This window comes from Diceros bicornis, unplaced genomic scaffold, assembly GCF_020826845.1.
Source record: "Diceros bicornis minor isolate mBicDic1 unplaced genomic scaffold, mDicBic1.mat.cur scaffold_73_ctg1, whole genome shotgun sequence".
NCBI classification, from domain to species: Eukaryota; Metazoa; Chordata; class Mammalia; order Perissodactyla; family Rhinocerotidae; genus Diceros; species Diceros bicornis.
Window position 1 is genome coordinate 2,087,748 of NW_026691615.1, and position 20,173 is coordinate 2,107,920.

Below are 20,173 nucleotides of genomic sequence, written 5' to 3' on the forward strand. Positions count from 1 at the left end.
TCTTTTGGCTATAGACCCAGAAGTGGAATTGCTGGATCAGAGGGAAAATCTATTTTTAATTTTTTGAGGAACCGCCATACTATCTTCCACAGCAGCTGCACCGTTTTACATTCCCAAGCAACAGTGCACAAGGCTTCCAATTTCTCTGCGTCCTTGTCAACACTTGTTGTTTTCTTTTTTTGATAGTATCCATAATAATGGGTGTGAGTACAAATGACCACCTCTGTCTAGTTCCAGAACATTTTCTTCCTCCAAAAGGAAACCTTGTACCCATTAAGCAGTTGTTCCCCACGTGACTTTTTGTGTCTGGCTTCTTTCACTTGGTGTAATGTTTATGAGTTCATCCACATTGTAGCATGTATCAGAACTTCATTCCTTTTCTTGGCTGAATAATATTCCACTGTATGGGTATACAACAGTTTGTCCATTTATCCATTGATGGACATTTGGACTGTTTCTACCTTTTAGCTATTGTGACTTGTGTGCTGCTGTAATATAGTGCTGCTACGAACATGTGTATACATATACTTGTTTGAGTATTCGTTTTCAATTCGTTGGGGTATATACCTATGAGTGGAATCACTGTGTCATGTGGTAATTCTATGTTTAACTTTTTGGGGGACTGCCGAACTGTTTTCTACATCAGGTGAACCATTCTACCTTCCTACCAGCAGCATGTGAGGGTTCCAGTTCCTTCACATCCTTGCCAACACTTACTTCCTTTTTCTGTTTATTAATTTAAAAATTTATAGCCATCCTAGTGGGTGTGAAGTGGTATCTCCTTGTGGTTTTGATTTGCATTTCCCTAGTGACTAATGATGCTGAGCATCTTCTCAGTGCTTGTTGGCCATCTGTATACCTTCTTTGACGACACGTCCATTCGAGTCCTTAGCCCGTTTTTTGAATTGGGTAGTTTGTCTTTTTGTTGTCGAGTTGTAAGTGTTCTTTATGCATTCTGGATAGGTGCCTGTTTTTAAATGCTGACAGTAGAGCACATTGCTGGGCGGAATGAATGGGTGACATGAACTCCCTGAGTTAGGAGCTCCGGCTCATCAATGGGGATCCAGATGGTCTTCCTCCAGTCACATGTCGACCCAGAAGCTTCTGCAAGCTGTGGCTGAATTGTTCCTTTGCAGAGTGGACTGGGGTGTTGGTTGTGGCCTGGGAGAGCATGCTGCTGCTACCCCAGGACGAGGCAGCGCATCCAGGACGAGTAAATTGGTTCCCAGGTGACCTAGGTCCCATCAAGTGGTTGGAGTCTTGCTGAAATGCTCCCTTTATCTGCTGGTTGTCCTGGAAGTGGCCAGAGGTATTTGGAGCCCTTTGTTTTCCAACGAGTGAATTATATCTTGCACCCTGGCTGTCCAGTAGAAATATGCAAGCCACATGTGTGATTTAAAATTTTTTAGTAACCACATTAAAAAAGGTCAAAAGAAACAGGTGAAATTCAACTCACTATATCCAAAGTATTCTCATTTCAACCTGTAATCCATATTTAAAAACTGAGATATTTTACATTCTTTTTCACACTAAGTCTTTGAACTTTGGTGTGTGTATTACACTTACTGCACATCTCAATTTGGAAACTACATTTTATCAGAAAGACTTGATCTGTGTTTAGGTTCCGTAATACTCACAGTCAAAGAAAGAAGCAGATTCAGAAACGCAAGTTGCTCCAGACACGCGTAAAGATCTAGTAACTCAACTGGGTGTGGAGAGTATGGACTGCCTCAGAGTGGTGATTTTTTTTAACTTTTAATTTTGAAATAATTTTAGACACGCAGAAGAGCAGCAGAGATGGTACAGGGAGTTCCCATATACGCCACACCTGGCTTCCCCCAGTGTCAACATCTTACGTGACCACAGTACACGATCAGACGAAGAAATTAGCGTTGGTACAGCACTTACCATTGCAGACTTTATTTGGATTTCCTTGTTTTATACTAATATCCTTTCTTTGTCCTAGAATCCGCTCCAGGGTTCTCCGTTGCATTTAGCTGACACACCTTTTTTGCCTCCTTCAAACTGTGACAATTTCTCCACTTTTCTTGGCTTTCATGACCTTGATGTTTTTTGAAACGTTCTAGCCAGGCATTTTGAAGGATGCCCCTGCATGTGGGTTTGTCTGGTGTTTTCTCATGATTAGATGGGCCTGTAGATTTTGGGAAGGAGACCACAGAGGTGAAGAGCCACTCCCCCACCCCAGTCGTATTAGGGCAGACCTGATATTTTGTGTGTGTGTGTGTGTGAGGAAGATGAGCCCTGAGCTCATCCTCCTCTTTATGCTCAGGAAGACTGGCCCTGAGCTAACATCTGTGCCCATCTTCTTCCATTTATATGTGGGACGCCTGTCACAGCGTGGCTTGATGAGCGGTGTGTTGGTCTGCACCCGGGATGCGAACCTGCGAACCCTGGGCCCCGAAGTGGAGTGCACGAACTTAACCACTAAGACACCGGGCCGGCCCCGGGGCAGACCTGGTCAGTTAACCCTGACCTCCTGGTTAAGGTGCCGTCTGCCTGGTTTCTCCACTCTCTGTCCCCTTCCATGCTCAGAAGCGAGCCCACACTCGGGGAGACAAATGAAGCTCCCTATCCTGGTGGGCATAGTTAAAACCACTGCAGCAACTAATACCTGTTCAGGGGAGATACCGTGAAACTGTGCAGAGCACCTGTTTCCTTGTCACGTTTCGTGGACTAGTTTCAGCCTCCATCAGTGGTGTTCTGTGGTGGTGTCTAGTTCATTTGTTCCTTCTACATTTATTAACTAGAATTTTTCTCTAAAGAAGAGTTGTTCCTTCTCCCCCATTTATGTATTTGTTCAGTCATTTATTTATATCAGTATGGGTTCTTGGCTGTTTGTTATTTCTGTGGGTTATAATCCAGTCCTATTGTTATTTATGTTGTTGTTCACATTGTTCTCGCTCTGGCGAGTGGGGACTCTCTTGGGCTGGCCCGTTGGCCCCTGTGCCTTTTCATCGTGTCCCCATGGTTTTTTCGGTGCTTCTTCACTTTCTGGCACCACAAGGGGCTCCAGGCTCATCTTGGTGTTTCCCTGCTGCAGCCCTAGAATCAGCCATTTGTCCAAGGAGCCCTGGTCCCTTTTCTGGGAGAATGGTATTTAAAAGCCACGATCTGGAAGCTGAGTGTGCTCGTTGCCCTGGGGTGTCACTGCATTTAGGCCCTCAGTGACAGAGCTGGCCAATGTGTATGTGAATACTAACTGCCCCAGCTCTGTTTATCTCTCTGTGTTTCCGTCTGTGTATAGATTAAAATAAACGTCACTTCACACTGAAGTCCCTGACTGCAGTCCAGCAGCACCAAGTTCCTTCTGGCCTCCCTCTGTTGCTTAGTTTAGCTTCTGTCTCTGGAGAGAGAAGCCTGGCTCATTTATCTACAGTGTATTTGCTTATTTGTTTAGCTGGAGTATACCTGGAGAGTAGTTTCACGATTGCTAACCAGTACTCCTGTGAGAAGTAAGTTGACCAGCTCGAGTACAGGGCCTGTACTTCTTTTTGTCTTTGGCCCTCCAGTAGCCAGTTACTGAAAACTCTGCTTTCCAAAGGTATTTATGCCAGCTTTCCCTCCACCTTCGTCAGGGTGGTTACGTCGTACATCTGTAACACGGTCACATTCATTAGTCACGGTCTGCGTCCCGTTGGCTCCTCTCCCCTGCCCATCTGGTTGTGATTATGACGATGATTTTAGCTTGTATTTAGTGAAATTCACTCTGGGTTTTGACCCGCAGAGTCCTGCGTCTCCCACGACGGTACCACACAGAACGGCTCCCGCTCCCCCTCCCCCACACCCCGTCCCTTTCAAGTCGGCCCCTCGCGACCACTTGTCTGCTTTCCATCCCTGTAGTTTTGCCTGTTCCAGAATGTCGTATAAAAACACTCATACAGCATATAGTCCTTTGTGTCTGGTTTATTTCACTTTGCAAGACGCACTTAAGATTCACCCGTGTTGTTATGAGAGTGCCCAGTTCGTGCTTTTATCGCATGGCCGCCCTGCATTTGTTTACCCATTCCCTGCTGGAGGACGGCCGGTGGTGTCCAGTTGGTGGTGGCCATGAACAAAGGTGCCCTAAACGTTTGCACACAGGTTTTCATGTGAATGTGAGTTTCCTCTTCACTTGGGTGAATACCCAGGAGTGGGATTGCGGGTTGCAGAGAACAAGGATGTTTCACTTTATGAGACGCTGCACAACAGTTTTGGAAAGTGGCCGTCCCCCTTTGCACCTTCACCAGGTGCGAATGGGGGTTCCCGGCACTCTGTGTTCTCGCCAGCACATGGTAGGGTCGGACTGTTTCCTTTTGCCTTTCTAGTGGGTGTATAGTGGTCTCTCTGTTTTTCAAAAAATAGCTTTATTGAGATATAATTCACATGCCATATAATTCATCCATTTAAAGTGTGCATTTCATTGGTTTTTAGTATATTCACAGTTGTGCAACCGTCAGCACTAATTCTAGAACTTTTTCATCACCCCAAAAAGAAGCCCTGTCCCCATTAGCAGTCACTCCCCATTCCCGCCTCCCCCAGCCCCTGACAGCCACTAATCCACTTTCTGTCTGTGGATTTGCCTGTTCTGGACATTTGACATCAATGGAATCACACACTGTGTGTCCCATTGTGTCTGGTTCTCTCAGTGAGCATCACGTGTTCAAGGTCCATCCACAGTGTAGCATGTGTCAGTGCTTTGCTCCTTTTCATGGCTGAGTAATGTTCCAGGGTGTGAATGGACCACATTGCCTTTATCCATTCATCAGTCGATGGGCATGTGCCTTCTTTCCACCTATTAGCTGTTTCACGTACAAGTTTTTTTGTGGGTATATATTTTCATTTCTCTTGAGCATGTACCTAGGAATGTCTTTTGGTAATCCCGTGTTTAACTTTTTGAGTAACTGCCAAACTGTTTTCCACAGCGGCTGCACCGTTTTCCATTCCCACTAGCCGTGTACGAGGGTTCCAGTTTTTCCCCATCCTCGCCCACACTTCCTGTCTTGTTGATTATAGCTGTCTGGCGGATGTGAAGTAGTTTCTCACTGGGTTTTGAGTTCCTTGGTGCCTGGTGACGCTAAGCATCTTTTCATATGTTTATTTGCACTTCATATATTTTCTTTGGTAAAGTGACTGATCAGAATTTTTGCTTTTTTTTTTTAATTGGGTCAGTTGTTTCCTTGTTGTCGAGTTTGAATAGTTGTTTATATACTCTGGATCCAAGTTGTTTATCTGGTGTATGATCTGCAGATATTTTCTCCAAGTCTGTGGCTTGTCTTTTCATTCTCTCTCTCTTTTTTTTCTTTTTTTTTTTGGTGAGGAAGACCAGCCCTGAGCTAACATCTGATGCCAATCCTCCTCTTTTTGCTGAGGAAGATTGGCCCTGGGCTGACATCCATGCCCATCTTCCTCTACTCTATATGGGACGCTGCCACAGCATGGCTTGACAAGCGGTGCGTTGGTGCGCACCCGGGATCTGAACCAGTGAACCCTGGGCTGCTGAAGCAGAGAGCGTGCACTTGAACCGCTATGCCACCGGGCCAGCCCCTTCATTCTCTCTTAACAGTATCTTTTGCCCAACAAAAGTTTTAAATTTTGATAGTCCAGTTTATCATTTGTTTTTCTTTCATGGATTGTGCTTTTTGGTGTATCTAAAAACCCTTGGCCAGACCCAAGGCCCTTGAGTTTCTTTTTGCTGCCCACTGTTTAAAGAGGCAGAAGGAAATTGCCGGCAGGAAGATGGTATCTAGTGGGGGTTGCTGTTGTCATTTATTCTTTGCAATTGAGGATTTTTTAGAAAAACTTATTTATTTACCATGAGCAGGAAGAATTGCTTTGCTTCTGCTCTTTGCTGCTGTTACATTGATGTATTCACGCAACAGATATTTGCTGAGTCCAGACACGTTAAGGCCCACCGTGGACACACTCCTGTGTCCTGCGGAGCTCCCAGACTGACAGGGACGAGAGACAGTAAACAAGCAATAACGGAAGTGGCCACACCAGACAAGTCATCAGTGCTCTGAGACGGAAGCGCTGGGTGCTGCGAGTGTGTGACGGGGGACCAGTTAGAGAGGGCTGGGGGATGTGTCGGGAAAGGTTTCCCTTAGGAAGCGAGGTTCGCTCAGTCCTGCGGGGGGCTAGGAATCGGGGCAGAGGAGAGGGAGCACTGTTCCGGGCAAAGTGGCAGAGGCCTGAAGGTCGAGAGGCGGGGACATCTGTTCAGAAGGGAGGCGGGGTGGGTTTGGGAGGAGATGAGCTGAGCAGGTGGGCAGGGCCGCTCGTCCCCAAGCGCATCGGGAGCTGTCGGAGAGGAGAGTTCAGCTGGGGGTGACATGAGCGCGCTTGCTTTATAAAAAGACCTCTCAAGCCCGTGTCTGGCCAGTGGACGTGCCATCAGACCCTCAGCAAAGGGTTGATTCCTCTGATCCCTCTGGGTTCATCTGCCTGTTTGGCCACAAGATCTTGTGGCCGCAGGTTCAGAGTCCCCCACAGGCGCCTGTCTCGTCCCGTGCCTGTCCCGGCTGTTCTGTGGTAGCACGGTCACGTTACAGCCTTTCCTGGAGGCCGTTCCCTGGCTGCCAAGCAGGAAGTACTTACCCCTGTCCGAGGTTGGTTAGGAAGCGGGGAGGGTGCCCCTGGGAGGGGGCTCTGGGTGGACCTGGAGGGCTTGGTCTTGGGTGTGAGCAGGTGCAGGGAGCTCATCCACTTTTTTTTCTTTTTTCAAATTAAAGCTGGTTGCCCCTTAGTCCTGAGTTCTGGCTTCGAGTGATTGGTGAAACCGAGTGGAGACAAGGGAGTCAGTCATAGGATGAGGTTGAGAGATGGTCTAAGTTCACAGGAACTGCTCTGTCGTCATCGCGCCCGCAGCGGCCGGCAGCCCTGCCTGTGCCCTGTGGTGTCTGAAAGGGAAACAGCGCTGGCCTGGGCACACTTTGTATCGAACCCACAGCTCAACTGTTTGGGGCGCGGAAACTTCCCTGCAGCTGGCCGTGCCCCATCTCCTCTGGGCCCAGCCTCCCTACGTTGTGAGCTGTACCGTCGATCTAGTAACGCACTTGGAGAGGAGGAGGAGAAGGTGTCAAGCGTGCACGCTGACTTTAAGACGCAGCCCGATGTTCAGAAACAGTAAAATGTGAAGAAGTTTATTTTGGCTCTTGGCTGCTAATGTTAGACATCCTCCCCCCCCCCCCTCCGCCCCCCACAACAGGCTGTTATTGGACAGCGAGCCCTCAGCATCACTAACTTTCCGTGGCTTTACTCAAATGCTGTCAGCTGAAGTTACAGAAAGGTCATTTGGGTACATTTTATTAGGAGATTTTAGAAAGGGCGTTTTCTTTTTTAAGTAAGTTCAGACAGCGCTGGCCAACCTCCGTGCCTCAAACCCTCAGAGGCATCTTCTTGGACACATCCTGGCTGACTGGTGTTGGGGGAGCAGCCGTGTAGGCAGTGTGGCAGGACTGGCGACATGCGGTGGGAGGCCCCAGGCCACCAAGTCCTCCCCCCTCCCTGCCCTCTAGAGCGGAAATGGCTCTGGGCTGCAGAAGCCTGCTTACGCGGTCAGGTCGGGCTTTTCCCACTTGCCCTCAGTTTAAGTTGCGCCTCGGTGGTGAGAGCTGGTCTCGAGTGATGAAGGGGGGACCTGGATTCTCCCGCTTCGGCACGGCCCTTCTGGGGTCACCATTGTCTCGTCCCCTCGCCTCGCCCCGGGTCAGCTGGTGGAGGAGCCGCCCGCCTTGCACGCTCCGCTCGAGGCTCCCAGGCTCTCTGGGGCTCTCCAGGGGTCAGGAGGCGGGCAGCCCCTCTGTGGAGGTGGCCGTGGCGGCGGCTCTCTGCCAGGGACACTTGGCGGGTTGATGCGGCCCCGGGGGCCGGCGCTCACTGGTGGGTTGCCGAGGAGCCGGAACAGAAGGGACATTGTGCGAGGAGAGCCAGGGAAAGGTCAGGGGGCCGCCGAGTTGTGTGACAAGCCGCATGGATCGGCCAGCTGTGCGGCTTGGTTTGTCTTTCCCTGGGGCATCTGTCTTTTCCTCGATGTGGGACCCCAGAAGCATCTGTATTTCCTAGAGGGCAGCGCCTGGAGCCGCGTAGAGAAGCACCTCGAAAGAGCAAGTGTGCGTGAGAAGAGGGGCAGGCTGACCCTGCGGCTGATCACAGTCACCCCAGGACCCCCTGGAGGAACGGTCCCCACCCCAGCCCGGCTCCCCCACTCGTGCCCTCTCCTGGGCTGCTCCAGAAGGGGCTGGAAGAGTTGGCCTGGAGTCGGCTTCCCTGAGAATCTCTGCTGACTGACTTGTTTCCTGTAGAGATGGGAATTGTGTCACTGAGTCATTTGCACTGTCACCCCCCGCCCCCAGAGTGAGGGAGGCGTGCTGTTGAGCAGGGGTGGGACAGGGAGTGCCGGGGTGGAGGTGTTGTCAACATCAGCCCAGCCCCGTGCTCCCGGGGCTCGGAGTGCGGGCTCAGGCAGCCTGGGATCTGGGCTTGAGAGGGGCTGTTCCATGTTGGGCGTGAAGGGCTCTTGTGTCTCTCTGTCCTGCAGCCACTGTGGGACGCGAGGGGGCGTGGTCTCTCTTAGACTGGGGGCAGTGAGGTGCGGAGAGGGGACCGGCGACTCGCGGGCCTCGGCTCCAAGCACTCGTGGGCTCATCCTGCAGACACTCGTCCTTTCTTCCTCTTTGTCTGTGTTGGTCCAGATTTCTTTCACAAATGGCTGTTTCTTGTGTGTTTATGTTGCAGGCTACTTTCTCACTCTTTTTGGTGTTAGACTGGGGACGAATCATTCAGTTAAGAGTTCCAGATGATAGAAGCTAACTTTAAGCATAAAAATGTTGGACTGTTTGGGGCTGGCCCGGTGGCGCAAGCGGTTAAGTGCGCGCGCTCCGCTGCGGCAGCCCGGGGTTCGCTGGTTCAGATCCCGGGTGCGCACCGACGCACTGCTTGGCAAGCGATGCTGTGGCGGCGTCCCATATAAAGTGGAGGAAGATGGGCACAGATGTTAGCCCAGGGCCGTCTTCCTCAGCAAAAAAAAAGAGGAGGATTGGCGGATGTTAGCACAGGGCTGATCTCCTCACAAAAAAAAAAAAAAAAAAAAATGTTGGACTGTTTCCTGGAAAGTTCTTTCAAATGTAGTGTGTGCCCTTGTGCCGCCTTGTGTTAATTTCTAATTGCCTATCAATACACGAAGGTATTCAGGTTTCTGCGGATCAGATGATCCTGAGGCCCACAGAGTAGAAGAATGAAGCTCTTCCCTCTCTGTCCCTCCGCCCGCAGTGTGTTGCCTCTCAAGAGGTGAACAGTGCGTGTCTGTCTCCCGGACCCTTTCCTCGTGTTTTACACGCATGTATAAGTACAGTCTTTAATCCACAAGCCGTAGGATTCCATCGTACTCCTCGGGCTGCCAAACCTGGAACCCTGTGCTTTTGTATCCTCCTCTCACTGAGGCTCAGAGAGGTGGAGTGGCTTGTCCATGTCCAGGGTCACACAGTGAGTTGGTGGCAGAGCTGCTTTGGCATCCAGAAGGTCTCAGCCCCCAAAGCCCACAGTCTTCAGCCCACGTTGTACTGGTTTCCTTAGGCTTTTTTAAATTTTTAAAAAATTTTTAATTAATTAGTTTTTTTGGTGAGGAAGATGGTCCCTGAGCTAACATCTGTGCCAGTCTTCCTCTACTTTGTATATGGGATGCCGCCACAGCATGGCTTAGTGAGTGGTGCATAGGTCCATGGCCAGGATCTGAACTCACGAACCCTGGGCCATCAAAGCGGAACACGTGAACTTAACCATTAGGCCACCGGGCTGGCCCCTCGTTAGGCTTTTTAAAAGCTTTTTATCTACTTCTGACTACAAAGGTGATACATGTAGGTTGCAAGGAATTGAAGTCCTCTCTCCAGCTGCTTCCTTGAAACACCACTGTAAGCATTAGTTGTAAGTCCTTCCAGAAACATCTTTTTCTGTGGCATGGGTGCGTGCTTTAACTGTGGGCCTCTTGGGTCGGTACACGGAGCTCTCCCTCGTTCTTGTGGTGTCTGCATAGCGTGCCCCTCAGCTTGGACCAGTTCAGATTTACCCGCCTTCTGTTGAGGGGCACTGGGCGTCTCCAGGCCTCTCACGCCTGGGGCCGTGCCTCAGTGACCCTCCTCAACCTCCGTGTACCAGGTCAGTAGGATCGAATCCTGGACGCGAGACTTGAGGTCTGGTGGTGTGTGCTGGAGGGCTTGTTTTCCCCGTGCTGCTGTCTTTGCTGGGCAGGCGGCAGGTATCTCTTGCCGCCCTGGAGGCAGTCCCGTTTCCGTTCACCGTTCCGGTTCACCGTGGGCTGGGGGACCAGCGGGCCGGGTGTGTTAGAGCCGTGTCTGCAGGAAGGCCCCAGAGGCTGGTGCACAGATGCGCGGGCCTGGCCTTTGTTGGTTCCGTGTGGCCTTGGGAAATGGTAAATGCCACTACCCTCAGTTTCCCCTCCTGACGGGCGGTGAGAAAGTGACTAGCTGTCAGAGCGTTTGTGAGGATGAAGTACGGCGCCGTGTGAGCCTGTAGCACACTCCTGGCCCCGGGGAGGGCTCCCTAAATGATGCTGGCGGCGAGGCGGCTGCTCGAAGCCGAGGGAGGCGTTCGCTGGGTGGCCAGGGAGGCTCCCGGGGACCCAGGGACGGAAGGTTCCACGGGGCCTCCTCTGGGCAACGTGAGGGGCCTCGCCCTATCCTCGGTACCAGGACAGAGCCGGCTCGTGGTAGGTGGTCGGTAGGTACTCAAAAGCAGAGCCAGAGGAGGGCTGGGGGGAGCCAAGCATGTGTATTTACATCTTTAATACAGAAAACTTAACATATACAGAAGCAGAGAGAAGAGCGGAGCCAACGACCGGGCAGCCTCAGCGTCCACTTGCGGACAGTGTTTCTTCATCTCGGCCCCCAGGATTATTCTGAATCAGGTCCTAGGCATCCTGTCTTTTAATCCGTAAATATTTCAGCCTGTGTCTGTAAAAGATAAGACTCTCAAAAAAAAAAAACCTAGGGGCCGGCCCGGTGGCGCAAGCGGTTAAGTGCGCGCGCTCCGCTGCGGCGGCCCGGGGTTCGCTGGTTCGGATCCCGGGCGCGCACCGAAGTACTGCTTGGTAAGCCATGCTGTGGCGGCGTCCCATATAAAGTGGAGGAAGATAGGCACCGATGTTAGCCCAGGGCCGTCTTCCTCAGCAAAAAAAGAGGAGGATTGGCGGATGTTAGCTCAGGGCTGATCTCCTCACAAAAAAAAAAAAAAAAAAAAAACCTAACCATGGTATCTTAACTAGCAGTTATTAAATTGATCATCAAATAGCCAGTAATGCCAAGGCTTCCCTAATTGGCTCTCATATATATATATTTCTAATAATTTGTGTGTTCAAATCAGGGTTCAACTAAGGTCGGTGCATTGCTATGGATTCTCTATCTCTTTTTTTTTTTTTTTTAAGATTTTTATTTATTTATTTCTCCCCCCCAAAGCCCCAGTAGATAGTTGTATGTCATAGCTGCACATCCTTCTAGTTGCTGTATGTGGGATGCCGCCTCAGCATGGCCGGAGAAGCGGCGCGTCGGTGCGCGCCCGGGATCCGAACCCGGGCCGCCAGCAGCGGAGCACGCACACTTAACCGCCAAGCCACGGGGCCGGCCTGGAGTCTCTATCTCTTAAGCGTCTTTAACTGTGTTTCCCCCTCCGTCTCTCTCCCTCCTTCTCTCTTTTCTTTTCTCTCCCTTGTGGAGTGTTTTAAGAAGCCGTGTTGTTTGTCCCATAGGGATGTTGCAGGCTGCAGCCGTGTAAACTGGCAGTTAGATCTAGGGCCGTGGTCTCATTCAGGTTTAACTGTTTTGTGCTTTAAGCCCAGTGTATGTGAACCCGGGACCTCTCCCAGTGAGTGTCGCACGGGCCCAGGGACAAGCGTGGGCAGGGCGGAGATGGCAAGAGGCCCCAGGGTCCTGAGGAGCCAGGCGTCCTCCTTGCTAGTGAGTTCGTGGACTGCCGGGAGTCTGAGGGCGGTTACTCTTTCCTTTGTCCCCAGGGTGAGGCCGTGAACCTGGGGCTCCTCCAGGGCCAGCCCCGCCAGCTGTAGAGGGGGTGGGGCTCTGGAGACAGCCCCGGGGGTGTCCCAAAGTGGTGGACGGGCACCATGGGGAGCTCCAAGTGCAGTCAGCCAGCCCCAGCGCTGTGGGCTGTTTGCCTTGTCGCGCGCTGTACCAGGGCCAGCCTGCCGCTCGGGCTCCCGCGGCCTGGCGGGTGCACGGGCTGTCAGCTTCGGGCGCTGGCACCAGTTTGGCCAGTTCCTCCACATCTTAGTTTGCTGTGGCTGGAGAGAGACGCTGGCCTGCGGCCAGAGGCCTGGGGAGTGGATGGCTGCCGCGGCCCGGCCTGAGAACACTGGAGGCCAGCCGCGGCCGCCTTTGCTGAGAGCGGGGCCCGTGTGGGTCTGGCTGGAATGACTAAGGCTGTGACTCCTGGGACTGCAGGCCCCACACACCTTCAACTCGGCTGCTCCTCCCCGAGCCTGCTGCTGACTCGGGGGTGTTGCATGCTCACTGTGTCTCAGGAGGCGGGTTTCCCAGGAGGGGTGTCCAGGAAGGAGTCTGTCACCCTCTCGGAAGTTCCTTAGTTTCTCAGGCCTGAGATCTTGTCCGGAGGGAGCTCCGATCAGCCATTGTCAGTGTGCTGTGCCGCCCACGTCGGCTACCAGAACTGATCCCGGGTCAATAGAGCAGCACAGGCTGGGCTCGCAGATGCCTCCCCTGGGCTTTGCTCCGTGCCGCCCATCTCTGGGGAGCCGTGAAGAACTCTCCCTGGTCTCCTGTCTCGGGCTGTGGCCTTGCTCTTTTTGGTTTGTGTGGGCGTGAGAAGCTGTTCCAAGAGCCGGGGCTCCAGAGAACGTGGCCTGCCTGGAGTGAGTCTTGGCTCACCGCCGACCAGCCGCGTGGCACCGGGTGGGTCATTGGCCTCTGTTTCAGTGTCTTCGTCTGAGAAATGGGGACAGTGAGAGCTCCTGTGTTTCGGGCTGTGAAGCTCTCATACACGTTGAGAGCTTAGAAAAGGGCCTGGCCCCGTACATGCTGCGTAAGTGTTGTGCTCCATGGCGTAGTCAGTCTCACGTCAACATCGCTGCCGCCCTGGCTGTCTCAGCTGCGACCCCGAGTATCCTAAGGTTAGAGACCCCTCCTCGGAGCTGGGCGTCAGTGGGAGCACTTGGTGGGCACCCCTTACGTTTGTAGGGTAAACGAGTATGTAGGCACATCCACCAGACACGGGTGCTTGGTCAGGGCCAGGCCCAGTTCACGGTCCCGTGGGGTGCGTGTCCAGAAAACAGACACCTCCTACTCACAAGAGAGAATTGCATGCTGTGGTTGGGGATAATGGCAGAGAAGGCCCGAGGAGGGACAGGTGCCAGCCCAGGAGAGCTGGGGGGGAGTGGAAGAGGGCAGAGGGCAGTGGCCTGAGATGGCCGGATTGCCCCAGCTGCAGTGGTGGTCTGGCCTTTCCTCAAGGCTGGGAGGGAGGCTATTGGGGGGTTTTACCGGAGTGGGTTGGGGGTGAGCAGTGAGCTGGTGTAAACCGCGTGCATTGAGAGGGGGCTGTAGTGGAAGCAGCTGGACGGTTAGGAGGCGGCGAGTGGTCCCGGGGAGACGGTGAGGAGCGGCTGGCTGAAGGAGAAGTGGTGGGCTTATCGAGCACCTGGAACGGAAAGCTGCGGCCGTGCTGGGGTCTCCCAGAGAGGGCCTGGCTCTGAGCCTCGGGGTGCCCCCAGGGTTGGCAGCAGGTGGAGCTGTGGAGCGTCCTTTCACTGTCCCTGTGAGCCCCCATTTTCCTCCTGGGCAGTTCTGTGGCTTCAGGTACCATCCGTCTGCTGCGTCTCCCAGGTGCCCTCAAGCCCAGATCTCTTTCTGGCAAAAACAGCAGTTTCCATTTCTTGATGCCACAGAGCTGAGTGGTGTAGCCATGTTATCTCATCGAATCCTCCCCACGTTACAAGTGGAGAAACTGAGGCTCCGGAGGGCAGGCCTGGTGACCAAGGCTGGGCAGCCAGTGAGAGGTGGTCTAGCCCCCTGCGACCTCCTGCTGGTGTCCCTGAGGCCGCGGTGCCTTCCCCTCCCAGACACATTCCCTTAGCCGAGGTCCTCCTCCAGTGTGCGTTTTCGCTGCCCTGTGTCCACTTGAAAAAGTTATCGGAGAAAGTCTGAAACATCCACAGACGCAGATGGCCCTCCTGGCCATCACCCACAGGCGGTGGCTGTAACAGTTACCCCTCACGGCCAAGCCTGGTCCTCTGGCTGCCACGCCCCCCGTGTCATTTCGGAGCACATCCCAGACATCACCATTTTGTGTGTCAATATTTCAGAACATGTCTCTAAAAAATCAGGTCTGCTTTTTAGTAAGTTAGTAATAATACCAGTATTACACCTATACATTCATAATTCCTTAATATCCAGTCAGTGCTGAAAGTTCTTCTGTTGAATCAGGATCTAGATAAGATCCTCACATTGTGGTTCATGGGTTTGTCTCTCAAATCCCTTTTAATCCGTAGATTCTCCTGCTACCATGTCTTTTTTTTTTTTTTTTTTGCAATTTATTTGTTGAAGAAACTGGGTCATTTGTCCTTTCGAGTTTAGTACCTGCTGGCTTTTTGCTGCTTTCGTCTCTGTGGTGTTTGTTATTTAGTGCAATCCTCTGATTTGTGTGTTCCCTGTCAATTTGAACTTGAATCTGGAGGTGAGATCCTCCCAGGAAGGTGGCACGACAGTCTCGTCTGGTGGCCTGTGTGTGTGACGTTGGCGGCAGCTGACGGACCGCCTAGATTGCTGCCCATCAGGAGTTACAGACGGTGGTGTTCTCATTCCTTCTCTGTGTGCTCGCTGGATGCGTCTGTTTACCTCTGAGCTTCCCTGTGTTTACCTCGTGGAAAGGCAGGACAAATGCTTGATGTTTTTTTGCCCCTCCCCCGTCTTTATTTGCCGGTTGCACACCCTGCTCCCAGTCGTGACATCCTGCTCGTTTCCAGGATCATTTAGGGGTGTAACAGTGGCCTAATTTGGGGCTTCTTCCTCTTCCTTCAAAAGAAGTCAGGAGGTGCCAGGGCTGCCTCCCTGAGATTCCCGTGGCTGTCCTCCACGCTTGTCCCGTCGGTGCCACACCTCCCATGGTCGGGCAGGAAGCAGAGGGGTGCTGAGACCTCCTCTGTGCACGTTTGTTTTTTATTTGGGAAGGAAAGCCTCCCCAAGGCTGACCACCCACCCCTTGCATCTCATCACCCCAGACTATCACACATCCACCTTGCAGAAGAGGGACGATTTCCAAGTCTGCTTTAGATGGACTGGGACAGAAACCTACTCTCCCTGACGCCAGGGGCTGCGGGAGAGGGGCCCGCAGTGTCACCTCGCCAGTTGGCTTTGGCTCAAGGAGCCGGTTTACTTGGCTGCCCCTCACCAGACTCGTGGCTCTCAGAAGGAGATAGATAAATGGGTCGTAGTTACTCTATACTTAACATTTTGAGGAACCCCCAGACAGTTTCCCAAAGTGACTGCACGATTCTATATTCCCACTAGCAATGCACAAGGGTTCCAATTGCTCTGCATCCTCGCCATCACTTATTTTCCGTTTTTTCGATAATCACCGTCCTAATGGGCGTGAGGTGGTGTCTCGTGGTTTTGATTGGCGTTTCCCTGAAGATGAGTGCTGCCGAGCATCTTTGTGTGTACTTGTTGTCCATTTGTGTCTATCTTTGGAGAAATTTCCCTTCCAGGAAAGGGCGGGAGTTGAGGCTCTAGGAGCGTGGGCCTCAGAGCCTGGGGTTTGGTCTCAGCACTGTCAGTTATCATCTGTGTGTCTTTGAGCCTCAGTTTCTCCATTTGTTGGCGGGTGCTGTGAGGGTTGAATATTTGCACGGGGCCGAACATGCCGTCGGCTGGAATGTTTGCATCAACATCTGAGAACATCCTTCTTAATGATCTTTTGTTTCCGTGCTGGAGCCTGCTTTGCTGGGTCCTCTGCGGATAGTAGGTTCACTTGTTTTGGGTAACCGAATAGACGAGGAGGCGGCGCACAGAGAGAAAAGCTGATGAGGGTCTGAGGGGGAGAGAGGTAGGGGCCAAGCGAAGGAGAAAGACCGGCTGGCAGTGGGGAGCACATCTGCCTCTGTCCCGTGGCTGTTGTCGCATGGCTGTCCCTGCAGCCTCCCGCCCGCCCTCTGAAACGGACTTCCTTGTTTTCTTTGTTTAAGGAGGAGCCCAGGAAGGTTTGCTTCACCTATGACCTGTTCCTGAACCTGGAGGGCAACCCGCCTGTCAACCACCTGCGCTGCGAGAAGCTCACCTTCAACAACCCCACCATCGAGTTCCGGTACAAGCTCCTGATGGCCGGCGGGGTGAGTGTGCCCCGGCGGGCGGGCCCGCCCCTGCTCGCACAGACGGACGCTGGGGAGGTGCCGGCCGCTCCGTCGAGTCTCCGTTGAGTGTCCGTCATGGCTCTGTGCTGAGGGCGCCGTGCGATCTCCCGGGCGCGTCTCTCCCAAGTGTGGTTGTGCACCCAGGACCTGGATGGGCAGGTTGCACAGGTAGCACCTGGCAGCGCTGGGTGGGACCCAGGTGTCCCTAGACTGTGCTGGGGCGTTGTCAGCTATAAATGACTAACTAGTCGCTGGTTATCCCCTCAGCTTCCTGGTTAGCTGTGGTTAATTAGCATCTTCCTCCCCGAAGTGGGGGGGCAGGGGGAGGGATGGGCGTGAGGCCAGACTGTCGGCGTGGCGAGGTGCTGGAGCCAGCTTTCGACTGGATTGGCAAGGCCGTGCTGGGGCCGCGTCACCTGGGGAGACAGCGTTGGCTCTCTGTGGGGCTCCCCGGTGGCGCTCGCTGCCCGGCACTTTTGTCCTTGGGAGGCCAGACGAAAGTGTCAGCTCTCAGGACCTGGGCCTCTGTCACGAGTTGTGTGGCCAGCGATCCTGGTGTGATGGCAGAGCGCCGAGAACACCGTCAGGGCCCTTGGAGAATGGGGGTGGGGACGGTTGGTTGTAGAGGCTGGACTGTGTGTGCCGAGGCAGGTGCAGGCTGAGGACAGAGGGAGCATCCCAAAGCCACCTTTTAGTGACCCAGAGTCACTGAGCGTTTGCCTAGCTGCCAGCAGTGCCTGTGATGGAGGAGTCGGGCCAGAGTCGTGCGAGTGTGTGTGTGTGTGTGCGCGCGCACACATGCACGTGCGTGTTGTGCGGGCAGGCCCACCTCCCCAGTAAATACGGGGAGTTTGGGTTGAGTTTCTTTGGGCCTGGGGAGCAGTCCTTTCCTCTTCATGTAATTCACTTGAGTCTTTTATCAGCTTTTTAAAAAAAAGTAAAGGCAGTCATTTATTCGTTGCAGAAACTCGGATCGAGTTCTGCTGTGTTCCTAACAGGAGATCAGCCAGCGACTCTGAGCTAGCGCGTGCCGGCCGATGGAGCCCGGCCCCAGAGCGGAGGTGCGGGAGTGGATTCACGTAGACGTTTGTCCTGACGTGTGCCCGGGCGTTCCGCAGGACCCGATTGCGTGGGGCGGGCTTGCCGGCTTCACGGTCCTCCCAGCTCTGCTCTCTCCACCTTATATTTGCTGCCAAGTGTTTTCCAAAGCACTTCCCAGAGGTGCTCCTGGGCGTCCCCGCAAGGGTTCCGTGGTCACCTTTCTCTAGGGGATAGACAAGCACATAGCCTTCCAGGGGCCTCTCAGAGCTCCGGGACCAAGGGACCGTCCCGCCCCGGTCTCTGCATGAGGAAGTTGCCTGTGCTCTGGAGAGGTGAAGGCTCACTGAGCATCATCTAAACATATAAAACTGAGGGGCGGGGGAGGAGGTGGCACGAGGAGGCGCGGGCTGGAGGTTGGGAGGGCAGGTCCGGCTGGCAGTTTGGGAAGGGCTGGCCCTGGAGGGAGGAAGGGAGAGCGAGGCCTCGGGCCGCGGCGCGGTGGGCTGTGCCAGCTGCTTTTCACCCCCTGTGAGGGCTTCCAGGGAGCCGGTGGGCTGCTCGGGCCTTTCTCACCCTCTGGAGCTTCGGACCTTCAAGGCTGGCCCTGGGCTGATGGCAAAGCAGCCTCTCTGGGCTTAGGAGCAGCCGGAGACCTTTATGGGACAGCAGCTCCTGAGTTGTGGTCCTTGTGTTAGCCATTCTGGGGCTCTGAGTGTCCCCAGCGGGGCTGGCGTTTGCTGTCTAGTGCAGTGACCCCCGACCCCGCCCGCGTTGATGTAGGTGCGAGAAGACCTGGAGGGACAGACCGGTCCGTAAGTCAATGAGAACTGCTTTCTGTCCTGCGCCCTCTGCCGCGGGTCACTTGGAGTCCTGTGATTCCTAGCGTGAGGTTCAGACGCTCCCTCTGCGCTGACCGGAGCGGCTCTTCCGCTTTGCCATATCGTGGGAGGCCAGCCCCGGGGCAGGCGGCAGTCTGTCCCCTCAGCATTGTGTGTCGTTCGCCCCGGCGGCGGGTGAGCGGTGGCGGAGAGTCTGTGTTTCCCTCGGGTGGCAGGTCCTCGTGGAGCACCGTGGCGGAGGTGGAAGCGGGTCCTCTTGCTGTAAGGGCCGTTACCGAGAGGAGGACAGGGTCGGTCTGGGGCACGACTCTGAAGGGAGAGGAGACACTGAAGCCACGGTGGAAGGAAGGGGTCCAGGAGTGGATGAACTAAGCCTCTCCCGTCTGCCCTCCTGGGCTGGGCTGGCGTAGCCCGCGTGTCCTCGCTGGCCTCACAGCCTGGCAGTGTCCTGAGAACCAGCGGCGCGCGGGCGCCGGGCGCAGGTGGGCTCTGGGTGCTGTGCTCAGGAGTGTAGTGGTCAGACAGGCTCCCGTGAGTAGCTCCGCCTGGGCTTCAGCACCTCGGAGTCGGGGAGCCAGGCGGGGGGGGTGGCATGAAAGGCTCCAGTGCCCTCCTTTCCACCCGGTGTCCCCGTGACCGTGATCGAGCGTTACGTCGGCCTCCTCGCGTGAAAGGTTTGGCTCATCAAGGAATCCCAGGTGCTCAAGGTTATTAATGGCGCTTGTCCCACCAAGCTAAGTGCTCTTTTCTTTTTTTTTTCTTTTACATGCGCTTTATTCCTTTGTTGTGTCTCGTCGCCGTCTGGAAGGCTCCCTCTGAGTGGCTGACCGTGTAGTGTTCACTTGCAGTGTCGGTATTTCAAGGGCTTGCCCCCGAGCCTTCTCTCTCTCTGCAGGTGCCGCGGGAGCCTCGCTGGAGCTGGGCAGGTGTTCCCCGGGAGCACCCGCTGGCGGGACCCCTGCCCCGGCCTACCTCCTCTGTCCTCTGCTAACAAAGAGTGGGGCTCGTGCTTCCCACCCCCCGCAGGCCCGCGAAGCAGGCTTTTGCAGAGAGCTGCGCCCACCCCGTGTAGTTCTCTCCTGCCTCGGCCTCACTGCTTGCTCCCTGTTTCAGTCAACGTCACCTGCCCAACAGTGGAGGAGGGCTCGCGCCCTGGATATGTGGGACCCGGCAAAGTCACACGCGTGTCCGTCCGTTACAAGTTGCTCGCTCCGCCGTGGGCGTCTGGCTGTCTTCTTGCCTTCGTGCGTCTGGTCTTTCTTAACCGCAGTGTGCAGGTCAGCTTTGGCACAGCGGCCTTCTTGTGCTTCTCGCACATTCCCCGAGTCTTCTTGGCCTGGCCCTCCGGTCCACCGTGCCTACGGCTCTCCTCCCTGCGGCCACGCAGCTGCACCTGGGCCCAGCCATCCTGGGACCCCGGCTTCTCTTCGCTCTCCGCCACTGAGCTGAGCTCGCTTTGCTCCAAGCACGGCCAGCACCCAGCGCCTCACGGAGGAAATGCCTTTGATTCTTTTGGGAAAGTGACGCTCAAGCTTTCCCTTGCCGCCCCCGCCCCCGCAGAAGGAAGCTCCGATGGCCTCTAGCTACGCTCCCGCAGGCCAACTTCCTCTTGCCGGTCAGATTTCCAGCCTGCCTCCTTGCTCATCGATAACATCTGTCTCTTCTTTATCACTAGGTGATGGTAATGCCCGAAGGAGCAGAAACGGTGTCCAGGCCCAGTCCTGACTACCCCATGTTACCCACAATTCCACTCTCTGCCTTCTCTGACCCCAAGAAGACCAAACCGTCCCACGGCTCCAAGGTTAGTGAGGTGGAAGGCCCAGTCACGTGGGAGCACTGGGGCCCAGCGGTGGGTCCTGGGCTCAGGGCGCCCCCTCTGCAGAGCTGGACCTTCTGACCCCGGACTCGC

The 20,173-nt window shown here is 54.3% G+C and overlaps 1 protein-coding gene across 2 annotated transcripts in view; it reads left to right on the forward strand.

Annotated features, from left to right (window-relative positions):
- MLLT1 (MLLT1 super elongation complex subunit) overlaps positions 1-20,173 on the forward strand; it is a 59,987-nt gene that overhangs the window by 22,606 nt on the left and 17,208 nt on the right. Inside the window, exons 4-5 of one of the 2 annotated variants that reach the window (XM_058538046.1) lie at positions 16,220-16,363; positions 19,940-20,065. In XM_058538046.1, the coding sequence (XP_058394029.1) occupies positions 16,220-16,363; positions 19,940-20,065 (270 nt within the window). The remainder of the gene's footprint in view (positions 1-16,219; positions 16,364-19,939; positions 20,066-20,173) is intronic. The other variant, XM_058538047.1, reaches the window with a different exon arrangement.